The sequence below is a fragment of the Macrobrachium nipponense genome, chromosome 28 (genome assembly GCF_015104395.2).
Source record: "Macrobrachium nipponense isolate FS-2020 chromosome 28, ASM1510439v2, whole genome shotgun sequence".
NCBI lineage: Eukaryota > Metazoa > Arthropoda > Malacostraca > Decapoda > Palaemonidae > Macrobrachium > Macrobrachium nipponense.
The window spans coordinates 43677318-43693319 of NC_087217.1; the positions used below are offsets into that span (position 1 = coordinate 43677318).

Here is a 16002-nt window from a genome sequence, read left to right on the forward strand (position 1 = left end):
TATCATATATATCATATATATATATATATATATATATATATAATATATATATATATATGTGTGTGTGTGTGTGTGTGTGTGTGTGTGTGTGTGTGTGTGTACAGAGAGAACAATCCTATAATTTAAACAAAACTTAGAAAAATCTTCACAGTGATAACCTACTTACAAATCTCTACTACGAAACTCCACAAGGGTATAGGAACACCTCTCTCTCTGTCTGAAGTGAGAGAGGAGGAGGAGGAGGAGGAGGAGGAGGAGGAGGAGGAGGCCCCTCAACTTCATCGCTTGGAAGTCCTAATTAAACTAAACACCGACGGTAATCACGCTGAGTGCGGTAGTTAAAGACTGACATCTTGAGGCTATTAATTGGATCGAATAAGGGGGGATGGGGGGCTGTGGGTGGGGAGTGTCGGGGTGGAAGGAAATATCTTTTACCTAATTAACCCTTCTCTAGAGAGAGAGAGAGAGAGAGAGAAGAGAGAGAGAGAGAGATTGACAAGCGGTTCGGGGATTCGATGATTTCAAAGCCCGGATAAAAGACAAGAGATGAAAAAATAACATAAATTTCACTTTAGATTTAGGAAATGAAAGAGAGAGAGAGAGAGAGAAGAGAGAGAGAGAGAGAGAGAGAGAGAGAGAGAGAGAGTTGGAACGGGTTATCGATGCACTAGAACTGAAACTGAAAGAATGGTGTTATATTTCATATTCGTCGGTTAATTTCCAATATTTATTATTATTATTATTATTATTATTATTATTATTATTATTATTATATTATTATTATTATTATTATTTATTTATTTATTTATTTTTTTTTTTTTTTTTTGCTCTATCACAGTCCTCCAATTCGACTGGGTGGTATTTATAGTTTGGGGTTCCGGGTTGCATCCTGTTATATTTCATATTCGTGCGGTTAATTTCCAATATTATTATTATTATTATTATTATTATTATTATTATTATTATTATTATTATTATTATTTATTTATGTTTATTTATTTTTTTTTTTGCTCTATCACAGTCCTCCAATTCGACTGGGTGTGGTATTATAGTGTGGGGGTTCCGGTTGCATCCTGCCTCCTTAGGAGTCCATCACTCTTCTTACTATGTGTGCCGTTTCTAGGATCACACTCTTCTGCATGAGTCCTGGAGCTACTTCAGCCTCTAGTTTTTCTAGATTCCTTTTCAGGGATCTTGGGATCGTGCCTAGTGCTCCTATTATATGGGTACGATTTCCACTGGCATATCCCATATCCTTCTTATTCTATTTTCAGATCTTGATACTTATCCATTTTTTCCCTCTCTTTCTCTTCAACTCTGGTGTCCCATGGTATTGCGACATCAATGAGTGATACTTTCTTCTCGACTTTGTCAATCAATGTCACGTCTGGTCTGTTTGCACGTATCACCCTATCCGTTCTGATACCATAGTCCCAGAGGATCTTTGCCTGATCGTTTTCTATCACTCCCTCAGGTTGGTGCTCGTACACTTATTACTGCAAGGTAGCTGATGTTTCTTGCACAGGCTCCAGTGGAGGGCTTTTGCTACTGAATCATGCCTCTTTTTGTACTGGTTCTGTGCAAGTGCCGGGCATTCACTTGCTATGTGGTTTATGGTTTCATTTTTCTTATTGCACTTCCTACATATGGGAGAGATGTTATTTCCGTCTATCGTACTTTGAACATATCTGGTTCTTAGGGCCTGATCTTGTGCCGCTGTTATCATTCCTTCAGTTTCCTTCTTTAGCTCTCCCCTCTGTAGCCATTGCCATGTGTCATCGCTTGGCTAGTTCTTTAGTCTGTCTCATGTATTGTCCGTGCATTGGTTTGTTGTGCCAGTCCTCTGTTCTTTCTGTCTTTCTCCTGTCTCTGTATATTTCTGGGTCTTCGTCTACTTTTATTAGTCCTTCTTCCCATGCACTCTTTAGCCACTCGTCTTCACTGGTTTTCAGATATTGCCCCAGTGCTCTGTTTTCGATGTTGACCCAGTCCTCTATACTTAGTAGTCCTCTCCCTCCTTCCTTTCGTGTTATGTATAGTCTGTCCGTATTTGCTCTTGGGTGTAGTGCTTTGTGTATTGTCATTTGTTTCCTGTTTTCTGATCAATGCTGCGGAATTCTGCCTTCGTCCATTCCACTATTCCTGCGCTGTATCTGATTACTGGCACTGCCCATGTGTTTATGGCTTTTATCATATTTCCGGCGTTGAGTTTTGACTTGAGTATCGCCTTGAGTCTCTGCATATATTCTTTCCTGATCGTGTCCTTCATCTCTTGGTGTTTTATATCTCCTCCTTCCATTATTCCCAGGTATTTGTATCCTGTCTCATCTATGTGTTTGATGTTGCTCCCATCTGGTAGCTTTATCCCTTCAGTTCTCGTTACTTTGCCTTTTTGTATGTTGACTAAGGCGCATTTTTCTATTCCAAACTCCATCCTGATGTCCCCAGATACAATCCTTACAGTCTGGATTAGGGTATCTATTTCCTTGATGCTCTTACCATACAGCTTGATGTCGTCCATGAACATCAGATGGTTAATTTTGTTGCCTCTTTTCTTGAGTTGGTACCCGGCATCCATCTTCTGGTAGTACTTTTGTCATGGGAATCAATTGGCTACTACGAAGAGTAGTGGGGAGACAGTGAGTCGCCCTGGAAGATCCCTCTCCTGATATTAACCTCTGCTAGTCTTATTCCAGAGCTTGTAAGTATTGTATTCCAGTTGCGCATTGTATTTTTGAGGAAGTGATGGTATTTTCCTCTGCCCCATATATTTTCAGGCATTCTATTAGCCATGTGTGTGGTATCATGTCGAAGGCTTTCTTATAGTCTATCCATGCCATGCTTAGGTTGGCCTTTTCCTTCTCCTACTGTTCTTCATTACCATTTTGTCTATCAGGAGCTGGTCTTTTGTGCCCTACACTTCCTTCTGCAAGCCTTTCTGTGGTGGAGGATTGGTGTTTGTCTCCTCTAGGTAGTTGTATAGCCTTTCACTGATGATACCTGTTAGTAACTTCCACATTATTGGTAGGCAGGTGATAGGCCTGTAGTTACTGGCTATATTTCCCTTACTCTTGTCTTTTTGTACTAAGGATGTTCTTCCTGTGGTCATCCATTTGGGTGCTTGGTGATTTGAGATACAATGCTGGAGTTGTTCTGCTATTCGTGGGTGTAGGGCCTTGAAGTTTTTGAGCCAGTATCCATGGACTTCATCGGGACCTGGGGCTTTCCAGTTTGGCATTTTCTTTAGTTGGTGTCTGACTGTGTCTGTCGTGATGTCTGTGAATCTTTGTTTTATTCTCCCTGTTTCTTCTTCCTTGACTTCCTGGAGCCATGTTGCATGTTTGTTGTGTGATACCGGATTGCTCCATATGTTTTCCCATAGTCTCTTCTGCTATTCGTGGGTGTAGGCCTTGAGTTTTTGAGCCAGTATCCATGGACTTCATCGGGACCTGGGGCTTTCCAGTTTGGCATTTTCTTTAGTTGGTGTCTGACTGTGTCTGTCGTGATGTCTGTGAATCTTTGTTTTATTCTCCCTGTTTCTTCTTCCTTGACTTCCTGGAGCCATGTTGCATGTTTGTTGTGTGATACCGGATTGCTCCATATGTTTTCCCATAGTCTCTTACTTGGTTCGGCTTCAGGAATTTCTGGGTGGTTGTCTTCCCCTGTTAGTTGGCTGTATAGTCTTTTCTGGTTGGTTCCGAATAGTTTGTTCTGTTGGTATCCCTTATTCCTGTTCATGTACCGTTGGATCTTGTGTGCTTTGGCCTTAAGCCTCTGTTTTACATCTTCTATTGTGTTGTTTAGTCCCCCTCCCCCTCTTGTACTTTGTATTTCTCGTGAGTTCCTCCCTTGTTTTCTTGCTTCTTAGCCTTTTTCTGCCATCTCTTTCAGTTTACTCAAGTCAGATCTCATCACCATGATTTGCTTTTCAGGCGCCTTTTCAAGGAGGTTGGTGTTTTGGTTTCTGTTGGGTTGGTTGTGACGGTGGTGTGGTGTGTTCGAATTCCCATCAGTTCTGCTACTAATCTTGCTCCTGCATATGTCAAGTTATTTGTTTCTGTTATACTGGTGGTGTGTATTAGGCCCATTATTTCATTGACCTCACTTGTTTTCTCCTTTAATTTCTTGGTGTTGTAGGCTTTCATGGAGGGGGTCTTTGTTCTCTCTGTATCTGGCTCCATCCATTGTCTAATCTTTTCTACCCATTCCGTCCTCTCTGTTACTTCGTCGGTGTTTCTTCGTGTGTCGTTGTTTGATACTTCATCCTCCCTGTCGTCTTCTGTGGCATCGTCTCTCAGTTCGTCTTCGTGTAATTCGTTGTCGTGTGACATTTCCCTTTCCAGTTCTTCTCTTTCTGTTGGGGAGAGCCAGTTCTTTTCTTTATGTTCCTTACTTGGTCTGCCAGCCTCTGCTCTGTTTGGGGGGTGTTATTCCTCTCATTCCCAGATGTGATCAATCTTCTTCTATATCCTCTCTCCGTCGGGTTGCTTCTGATGTAGCATCTCCATATTTCCTTATTTTCTTCTCTGTCCATTTCTTCCTTTTTGCCTCTGTAGCTCCAATCTCCAGGCTGTTGATTACTGTCGTTGTGGTGATCAGTTGCTGGATGACGACCTCCAAGTACCTGACCGTCTTCCCTACAATTGGGTTGAATACCTGGTTGCCGGACGAGGCTCCTCTGTTGCCAGAGTTCCATTTACGTCGTTGTCGTTTATTCCTTCATTTCTTTCCATCATTGCTGAGTTTTGCTATTTAACCCATAGCTGGACCCTACCCCATCAGGGATAGGTACTCATTTACAGCTGAGTAGACTGAGGAAATTATGGTAAAGATCCTTTCCAAAGGAATCAACGCCGAGGAGAACGGTCACCATCCAACGACTGACCAGCCCCAATGTTGCTTAACTTGACTTAAGTCTATTGACGACCTAACCAACTCCTCCACGGCGCCACATATTATTATTATTATTATTATTATTATTATTATTATTATTATTATTATTATTATTATTATTATTACGAACAAAAGTTCAAAAATTCTACTTATTATTATTACAATATTATTATTACAGCTTATACATTCCGCAACCGCTTGTTTGACCAACTGTCCCAAACAGTTCAACGAGACAGTTTACGATCTCAGCCCAGACTCCAAATAGCGCTTTCCCGGACTCCAAATAACGTATTTCGGACTTAAAATAACGCAATCCGGACTTCAAACAAAGGTTTCGATACTTGAATAACGCATTTCGGACTTCAAAAAACCCTTGTGGGACTTCACAAGTTCACATAACGCCTTTGGGACTCCAAAAAACGCCTTTGAGACTTCAAATAATGCTTGTGGTACTCCAAACACGGTTGTGGGACCCCAAAACAACGCCTTCGGGACCCCTAAACAACGTCTTTGGGACCCTGAACAACGCTTGTGGGACACATAAACAACGCCTTTGGTGCCCCAAAACAACGTCTTTGTGACCCCAAACAACGCCTTTGTGACTCCCCCAAACAATGCTTGTGGTACCCCAAAACAACGCCTTTGGGACCCTATACAACGCCTTCGGGACCCTTAAACAACGCTTGTGATACCCCAAAACAACGCCTTTGGAACTCCAAACAACGCGTTTGGGCCCCCAAAACAACGCTTGTGGAACCTCACCTGTGATTGCACTGTTGGCAGGCGAAGCACTCGAGGTGGTAGACGTTGTTCCTGGCCCGCATGACCATTTCGAAGGCGGGGATGACCTTGGAACAGGCGGAGCAGTACCCAGTCGTCCCGAAGAGTCTGTGGGAGAAGGAAGTGTTTTCGCTGCTTGAGTGAGTGACTGGAAGTTTACGGGCTACTCTGCATAAGGCCACCTAAATCTAAAACCACAACGACTGGAAGAAGTTATTATCTTCATCGGGTGATTAGGCTGGAAATTCATTTGAAATTGATTGTAAGTTCCCTGGAGTTGTTGAGAGAGAAAGAATTGATTGTACTGATCAACTCCGATGGTAATATCTGTTAATTTGCATTGCTTACTTGATTGTAATTTGATTTATCATTGATTGTAAGCCCTCTGGCGTTGATGAGAAAGAAAATTGTGATTTGTGCTAATTTTCATTGGTTAATTAGGCTGCAAGTTAATTTAACCATTGATTGTAAGTTCCCTAGCGTTGATGAGAGAGACAATGAATTGTGATTGCGATCTGTGTTACTTGTATTTGGTTAATAAGGCTGGAAGTTAATTTAACAACTGATTGTAAGTTCTCTGGCGTTGATGAGAGAGATAATGCATTGGGATTGTGATTTTTATTAATTTTAATTTGTTGAATTGATTGTGAACTGATTCAGAATTGATTGTGAGTTCCCTGGCGTTGATGAGAAAGATAATGAAATATGATTGTGATTTGTGTTCACTATAATTGGTTAGTTGATTGTGGATTGATTCAGAATTGATTGTAAGTTCACTGGCGTTGATGAGAGAGAGAATGAATTGTGATTGTGATTTTTGTTCATTCTAATTGGTTCTTTGATTGTTAACTGATTCAGAATTGATTGTAAGTTCTCCGGCGTTGATGAGAACGAAAGATTGATAGTGTTACCAAATTGTGCTGGTGAATTGTGGTTTGTGGTGATCTGCGTAGTTCTGTCGTTAATAACGTTAGGTAAACAAATGGTCATCGGTTTATTTGTGCCATACAAGGACTGGTTTAATAAGTTTCTGTTGGTTTAATTGTTTTTAGATTAAATTGTAAAACGGGTCGGTTTCATTGTCTTATGTAATTACTAGCTTAAGTTTTCGTTGGTTTAATTGTTCTATATAAAGGGAATATTATTGTTTTTAGATCAAATTGTAACACAGGTAACGGGGTCATGGATACAACATAGTAGCTCATACACACGACTGTTTGATTTGTGTAAATTGCGTACACATACAAACACATTAATATATATCATATATAAATAAATATAATATTTATAATATATCTCGACAAAGAAACCATCAAGAACTCCCTTTGATAGCTTCCTCGTCAAGCTTTCAATCAAACATAAAAAAAATAAGTGAGTACACTCATACAAACACAAATTTATATATAATATATAAATATATATAAATAGATATAATGTATCTTGAAAGGGAAACCATCAAGAACTCCCTTTGATAGCTTCCTCGCCAAGCTTACAAACGAAAATAAAAAAATAAATAAATGAAAAAATAAAAAAAGTGAAACTCGACGAAACCCCAACACGATCCTAACCTGAGGTAATCTCTCCTGCACAGGATGAGGTTGCCCTTGGTGAAGAGGGTGGACCCGACCTCCCCCAGGCGGCAGTCACAGCAGCCGCACTTGAGACAGTCCTCGTGCCAGAACATCTCCAGCGCCTTCAGGAGGTACCTGACGAAGGAGAGAAGAGAAGAGAGAGAGACGAGTTAGCGAGAATGAGAAAAGTACGTAGGATTTGGTAATAGGATTTTTGTATGCCTAGTGTAACTAGTAGGATTTTCTAATAGGATTTTGTATCCCTAGAGTAACCGAGTAGGATTTTGTATTCCTAGAGTGAGTAAAATTTTGTAATTCATAGAGTGAGCAGGATATTGTATTCCTAGAGTAATTGAGTTGGATTTCGTATTAAGATTTTGTGTATATGTATTTATGGTTTTATATGTGAATTACGCTCTTTTAAAACAATTTTTCCTCACATACGAAGATACTTTTTTAATTCTTACATTGAAGATTAATGTTATGGGGCTATCTCGTTAAATAATAATAATAATAATAAATTTTCTTCATGCCAAACCAACATCAAAATTGTTTATAAAATCTAAGATAATGATAACAATAACAACAATAATAATAATATATTCTGCCAAAGCAACATCACCTGTCGCACATATAGTAATAATTAATATAATAATAGTAATGTATTTCCTCCAAAAACACAATTACGTATAAATCCCGACGAGAAGGGAAACTGTACCATAATCAGTCAGTGAAAAAGGCTCAATATGCTATCTAACTTTCGCAAACTGACGCGCCACGCCCACTCGGTACTGGGTATCTGAACATTACTCTTGCTAAGTCGTCTCTTTATAAACCAGACAATAGCATCTTCAGGTCGTTACACAAATAATTTTCTGAAGTTAATGTAGGAAATTGCGATAAAATCATTGAATGTTAATTTTAATGTGGTACAAAGGCGTCGTTAGCTTATACGAAACGATGTTAACGAGGGGGTATTAACTAGCTCGTTTGAAGGCGACACATAGTCAGTGAATCAAATACTTCGTTAATTAAAACATGGTCATTTTCACATGAATTTTGGAGTGGAGAAACAGATGGATGACTGGGTACGAATATAGTTTATATTAAGAATGAAATTATATATAACTAGCTTTTAGGAATCTGCTCAATTCCCGTTTTGGAAAGGGGAATCGAAGATTCCCAAAATCCCTTGTGGAGAGATTTAATTTATATATATATATATATATATATATATATATATATATATATATATATACATATATATTCATGAACCTATACGTAACTGAAGATTTGTTTGTCTAATTCGTTCATTTTATATAATATATATATATATATATATATATATATATATATATATATATACACACACTTTATATTCATACATTTAAATGTATATATATGGATATGTATATATATATATATATATATATATATATATATATATATATAGAGAGAGAGAGACGAGGAGAGAGAGAGATGAGGAGCTAGCGGACGGATTCCTCCTCCTCCTACTCCTGCTCACCCTGTCCGTAATGCGTTTGCCGCAGCCGGCGCAGTCCTGCGGACTCGTGTTCCGTTCAGTTTCCGCCGCAGGCTTCATGGTCATCTGAAAGGAAAATAAGTCCTGGTTATTATTGGGATCATCAAGATGGTTATATGTGTACCAAGCGGCGTTCATTAGAGCATTTTATCTTCTGTAATGTATATATGCATTCATACTTAGGCTATGTATGATATGTGTATAGTATATTAATATGTATGTTGTATGCGTATATATATATACATATATATATATATATATATATATATAGATATAGATAAATATTTATCTATATCTATATATATATATATATATGATATATATATATTATATTATTATTATATCTATATATCTATATATATATTATATACATATACATATATATATTATATGTATATATATATATATATATATATATATATTATATATAATTATATATATAATATATATTCTACGAGCGTCCATTTGTACTTTCTTTATTTTCTTTCCTTCACCCAAACTCAAAAAACTGAAAGGAATAACTGTGGGAATCAAGTAAGGTAACTAAAAAAAGTATATCTTAGTCAAACCAAACCACTGTGGTGATTAACAGCTCCTAGGGCTGACTCGAAGAAGTAGATATTTTTAAAGCGACTAGGGACCAATTATTGGTTACTTAGCAACGGGACCTACAGCTTACTGTGGAATGCGAACCACATTATAATCGAGATTTGAATGTCTAATTACCTGAAATAAATTTCTCCGATGAATTTGTAAGGCTCCATGTCAAAATCTAGGCTCGCATAATGAATCTTAACTCGAACTGTAACAATTCTTTGATATCTGGTGAAAAGTATGTTAGCTACTATGAGATTCAGGGCCTCTGTAACACGGTTTTTTTCGCAAAATAACTTTTTTATCTATGCATTTCAGAAATATAAACGCTTATTCAGAATACATATTATATCTACACATAAATTTTGACTGTATTCTGCATTACGTAGGTTGAATAAATTTGGTACTTATAATGTAAAGTGACCTTTTTGAAGACGGGCCAACTTACTCAGAGATAAGGTTTCGAACGCACTCGTTACGTAACTTATGACAGCATTTCTTCCCTCTTTCTCGAAGGCTATACCTCCTGGCAACAATGACAAAAAATTTAAATACAAGCAAAGCAGTACACCTTTAAGAACTCTGAATCCTCTCCACTGAATTGTCATAATGAATAAACCAACAAAATATGTTAATAAATACAAAAACATTTTGATTATTAGTCTAACTCCCAAAATAAGTGTCCTTAGAAATTATAATCTACTTTATAGGTCACAATCAGATTGACAAGATGTAGGGAATAGTTGGTAATTCTCAAAGACATAGTAGACAAGCTTGATTTGATAACTGCTGTATCCAGTGTCAAGCAATTTTATTTATCGGCTATCTACCTATTTACTAAAAAAAAAAAAAAAATAGACGGTATCGTATTTTGGCTTTAAACCTTCACCAATAATTATCGTCAGAATGATGACGTCATGAGGCTCCACCCACTTTGGCCTCGTTATAATTCAGGATAACAATGAAGGCTATCATGGCCATTGTTGTATTAGAAAATCTAACTTCTGGCTATGAAAACTCATTTCTCGAGTAGTTGTAAGAAGTGCTAAATGATCCTCAGGGATCCCCGCCCAGTTTTCAGTTGGCCTAAACGTTTAATTCATGTATATTGCTGCTATTACTAATTTTGCGGCACTACGCTACAGTAGTATTACTACGCTAGCACAGATACCCCACCCACATCTATGTATCGTTCCGCCATTCATAAAGTCTTTATACCCAACATGGTCGTACAGACTAAAGAAGACGAAAAAAATTATATCGGATGATCCGTTGGTCTGCTGGAGATTTTAGCACATATAAGCTTGTATTTACTTTGGATAAAAATCTTATTTTAACAAAAATAGTTATATAAAGACTGTTTACATACAATCTCTCTCTCTCTCTCTCTCTCTTGGTGGCATAGTGAATAGTTAATGGAAATGTTCGAAATCCTGAATGACATTACAAGTATTATAATCACGTTACGCTAAATACAAATCAGACCATAAACATTGGATTTAAACTAGAAACTGGATAATTACCTATTCAGACTATAGTAAGTATGGCCACGGGCTTTCTCTTGACTGTATAAAGTTGCAAGTCGTAAGACAAATGCAGTTTTGCAACCACGGGGACAATTCCAAATCCTGTTAGCCATTCTTGACTACTATGGGTTTCAGAACCGATGGAATAAGGTGAATGGATTTCTGTCTAGTGGATGGGCGGGACAACATTTCGTAAAACGATGTTTACTTTGCTTACGTAATGAAAGTTTTTCGACTCTTGGCTCGCAATCATTGGCCATGGCGTCGGCTAAAGCATTTTTACTCTATAAAAATTAAAACTATTGGGTTTAGGTTATTGATTAATGCTGACAAAATTGTGTGTGTAAAATATACATATGTCAACTTTCAGCTACATCCGATGCTTTGACAAGGAGCAAAGTCCAAAAAACCGTGTTACAGAGACCCTGAATCTCATAGTAGATATGTCTACTTACTTATATTAGCTTAAGTGACTTACACCTGAGAATCTCCATTTGTTGGAATTTAAAAGGTAATACTTAAGGACACGGTTAATATTTGAACAATTTAAAGTTTGCACAACTGTATTACAACAACACTCATTTTGAGATATGATACATTATCTTATTTAATTTTATTAGATTTATAGAATAGTACGAAATTTTTTTTCATGCAGTTCTCCTGTAAATAATAAATAAAACCGGTTTATTTTATTTTATTATGAGGTTTATAAAATAGTACCGTATTTTATTTCTTGCAGTTCAGCTGTAAATAGTATTTTTTTATATTTCATTATTAGGTTTATAAAATAGTATTTATAAAATAGTACAATTTTTTTGTGCAATCTTTCTGTAAATAATAAGTAATTCTAAAATTATATTTTATTATTAGATTTATAAAATAGTGCATAATTTTATTTTTTGCAGTCTTCCAATGAATAATAAGTAAAATTAAGAGTAACCTCTCTTCCAGTTGGCTTCAATGAATAATAAATAAAAAAAATGGATTTCAATAATTATTAAATGAAAAATGAAAAACCTCTTTTCCAATTGCCTTCAATAAATGACAAATTACAATGAAAAAATCTTTCACAGTTGGCTTCAGTAAATAAATAGAAAATAAGGAACACCTCTTTTCAAATTTATTTTAATAATTGATAAATTAAAAACTAAAATAACACTTTTCTAATTGGCTTCACTAAATGACAAATTAAAATGAAAAAACCTTTCACAGTTGGCTTCAATAAATAAATAGAAAATAAGAAACACCTCTTTTCAAATTGATTTTGATAAATGCTGAATTAAATACCAAAACACCTCTTTTCCAGTTGGCTCAATAAATAAATTACAAATGAAAAACCTTTTACAATTAGCTTCAATAATTAAATGAAAAAATAAAACCATTTTAAATTGATTTCAATAAATGACGAATTAAAAATTTTAAAAACCTTCTTTCCAATTGGCTCAATAAATAAATTAAAAATTAAAAACCTTTTACAATTGGGTTCAATATATAAAAATATAAAACCACTTTTCAAATTTATTTCAATAAATGATAAATAAAAAAGCTTCAACAAATAACAAATAAAAAAACGAAAAAAAAACTTTTTAAGATTGCCTCACAAAACGCTAAAACCATTTCGACCGCTCCCGACCAGTGGAAATAGCCAACCGGTGCCCAACAACTTAAACCTGATCTAAGGGGCGAAGGATTAAAAAACCACGTCCCGTGAAAAAACAAAAACTAGAAAAACTTGATAAAATACGATCCACGAAGCCTTCGGCGCTACAGAAGTCGCGCAGCTCCGATCGTAAACAACGCTTCGAAAAATACGTAACGAAAGCCGACGTTTCCGCTTGCGTCGTATCGCGAACAATGCGGCGAAAGATACGTTAAACGATACTTTACGATGCCTTACTTATATACCTCACTTCACGTTACTTTATGGCTTGTCAAAAAGTGAAGTTATTCCCAGGGCTCCAGGGTTTTATCTTGTAAGCTTTGAGATCCGCCAGAGGCTTCGAGTCTATATACTCTCTGAGGATTAGTTCCTCGAAGACTTTCTCTCTTCTCTCTCTCTCTCTCTCTCTCTCTCTCTCTCTCTCTCTCTCTGAAGACGGGCCAATGGGCTCCATAATATATTAAGAGCAGGTAATCCTTAGGAACACCGGGGATTTGCTCTACAAGGTCTGAGCTGGGAAGATGGAGAGGGCGTTCGGATACTTGTGTGTATGTCTGAGAGAGAGAGAGAGAGAGAGAGAGAGAGAGAGAGGTTGATAAGTGTCCGGGTTTCGACGAATTCAACGAGTGTTTAACAAAAATAAGATGAATTTCACATTATTATTTTGTCATAATTACATTCAATTAGAGTTTATTATTTTGCCATTAATAAATTCAATTTGAGCTGATTGTTTTGTCATAAATACATTCAATTTGAGCTGATTCTTTTGTTATAAATAACATTCAATTTGAGCTGACTTTTTTGTCATGATTACATTCAACTTAAGGTGATTATTTTGCCATAAATAAATTCAGTTAAATTTAATTTTGAAGTTGTAGGAAAAGGTGCTAAATGAATAAATGTAAGGGAATATGAAACAAAACCGATAAACATGAGTTCAGGAAACGTCAGCAGAGAGAGAGAGAGAGAGAGTTAGGTATTTGGAGATCAGAAGATTCAGCAACTGTTCCTGGTAGTTAATTGTCTTAGGTCTGGTTGTTCTACCAATGGGTTGTTGTACCAATAGGTTGTACTGCCAATAGGTTGCTCTACCAATAGGGTGTTCTACCAATATGTTGTTTTAGCAATAGGACGCTCTACCAATAGGTTGTTCTATCAAAAGAGTGTTCTACCAATATGTTGTTCTACCACTAGGGTACTCTACCAATATGGATCCTACCAATGGATTGTTCTACCAATATGTCGTCCTAACAATATGTTGTCCTGCTAATAGATTGTTCTGCAAATAAATTGGTTGTTTCACCAACAATATCCTCAACTAGAGCTGAGATTTCAATTGGTGTTGTTTCTTCTGCCGCTAATAAATTCAGCTAGATACGTCTGTTGAATGTTGTTGTTTCACAGCCGATAAATTCAGATTTTAACCGATATATGAATGGGTCTTTGTTAATTTTACCAAAAAAAAAGCAAACTCAATTTTAAAATTTTACCGATAAAAATAGCAAGTCGTCGGGTTTTGCCAGACTTTAACCGATATATGAAATGGGCCTTTGTTAATTTTATACAAAAAAGTAAAATAAAATAAAATTTTAAAATCTTACCGATAAAATACCGAGTCGGATTTTGCCGTTTTACCGACAGATGAAATGGGCCTTTGTTAATTTTACTTGAAAAATTCGGCAAACCTTTGTTTGTCAATTTTACCCCCAAAAAAACTCTATTTTAAATTTTACCGAAAAAATACCGAGTCGAGTTTTTCCCAATTTTGAACCGATATATAAAATGGGTCTTTGTTAATTTTACCAAAAAATTCAACTAAAATCTGTTGAATTCAGTTGTAGTTATGAATTCCGCTGAATTCAAAATATGTTCGATATCGCTCACCTCTCAAGTTTGCTTTTGGATCGAAATTCGATATAATTTTGTATCTAACTTTCTGTAACCGCTTGGTCCCGTAGAGGATGAAAGTGCCAACAATGCACATCATGCGGTGTACTGTGGGCTTTACTTAAGGCTCTTTGCAACCCCTTTCGTTCCTTTTACTGTACCTCCTCTCATATTCTCTATCTTCCATCTTACTTTCCACCCTCTCCTAACAATTGATTCATAGCGCAACTGCTTTGGGGTTTTCCTCCTGTTACACCTTTCAAAACTTTTTACCGTCAATTTCCGTTTCAGCGTTGAATGACCTCGCAGGTCCCAGTGCTCGTCCTTTGGCCTTAATTCCTGTAAGCGCTTGGATAAATGTGTGTACATGGTATATTGTAAAAATATTTTTTTTGCGAATATACGTGATGTTATCAACGGTATACAAATCCATTGCTTTCCGGTCCGTATGTAATAGAAAGTCGATCAGACTCAGCGATGATTTACTTAAAAACAAAGAGTTTAATAAATCAGTTAACAAATACGATCTGCAAAACATTATTGATGGCCATAAAGTCCCTGTCCTTGCCAGAAAAGGTCGCAGGTCAAAGCTAGGTCAAGTCGCCGCTGAACAGCGGAGAAATATGTTATTTAGTTATTTAGCGAAGCTTATTTAAAAAAAAATAAAGGGTTATTTAAATTTACGGGTTAATTAAACTTACCAAGATCTATTGACGGGCATAAGAGAGGTCACGATTCTTGAAAGAATAGGTCTCAGGTCAAAGGTGCTTCATATGGCACAGAGCAGTCGGAAAAAAATATTATGAACGTAGCTTGTTTAAAGATAAATAGGTATCTAAATTATTGGATGAACAAAGCTTCCAAAGCGCTGTTGGCGGTCACAGGGAGGTCACGATCCTTGTAGAAAAAAGGTCACAGGTCAAACCTACTTGAAATTGTTATAGACTAGTAAAAAAAATTAATAATAGCGAGAATTTTTAAAAATAAATGGTTATTTAAATTAATAAGTAAATACAATTGCAAAGTATTATTGGCAGGTCCCGATGCCAAAGGTCACAGGCACTTAAAACTGCCCCAAAGCAGTTAAAAAAATAATTTCAAACTATCATTAGCGAAGATTATTTTGAAATAAATGGTTAATTAAATTAATATGTATATAAAATTTGCAAAGCGCTATTAGCGGTCACGAGGTCACGACCCTCGCAAGAATAGGTCACAAGTCAAAGGTCAAACCTACTTCAAATAGCCGCAGAGCAATGCTAGAAAAAGAATGCTAGTTCAATCTCTATCAATTATCGACGTGGAAATGGCTTAATGGGATATTTAGCTTTTAGATTTCCCACATACGTCAAAAGCTGTTTGTGCTTGCGCGCAAGCGTTTGTGCATGCGTTTGTGCGTGCATTAGCAGGGCATTTTAACGGTTATAGAAAACCTTGTTTATTTTTATACGCAGAATTTACGCGTAAACGCTCTTCTCATCAAATGACGCAATAATAATAATAATAATAATAATAATAATAATAATAATAATAATAATAATAATAATA

General features: G+C 36.4%; 1 protein-coding gene across 2 annotated transcripts in view; it reads right to left on the reverse strand.

The window, feature by feature from the left end:
- The window catches only part of LOC135201323 (LIM/homeobox protein Lhx3-like), a 15287-nt gene extending 7866 nt beyond the window's left edge, over window positions 1–7421 (reverse strand). The window contains exons 1-2 of one of the 2 annotated variants that reach the window (XM_064230180.1): window positions 7242–7421; window positions 5656–5781 (exon numbers count right to left, since the gene is read on the reverse strand). In XM_064230180.1, coding sequence (XP_064086250.1) covers window positions 5656–5781; window positions 7242–7357 — 242 coding nt within the window. In that variant the 5' untranslated portion in view covers window positions 7358–7421. The remainder of the gene's footprint in view (window positions 1–5655; window positions 5782–7241) is intronic. The other variant, XM_064230179.1, reaches the window with a different exon arrangement.
- Window positions 7422–16002: the final 8581 nt, after the last annotated feature.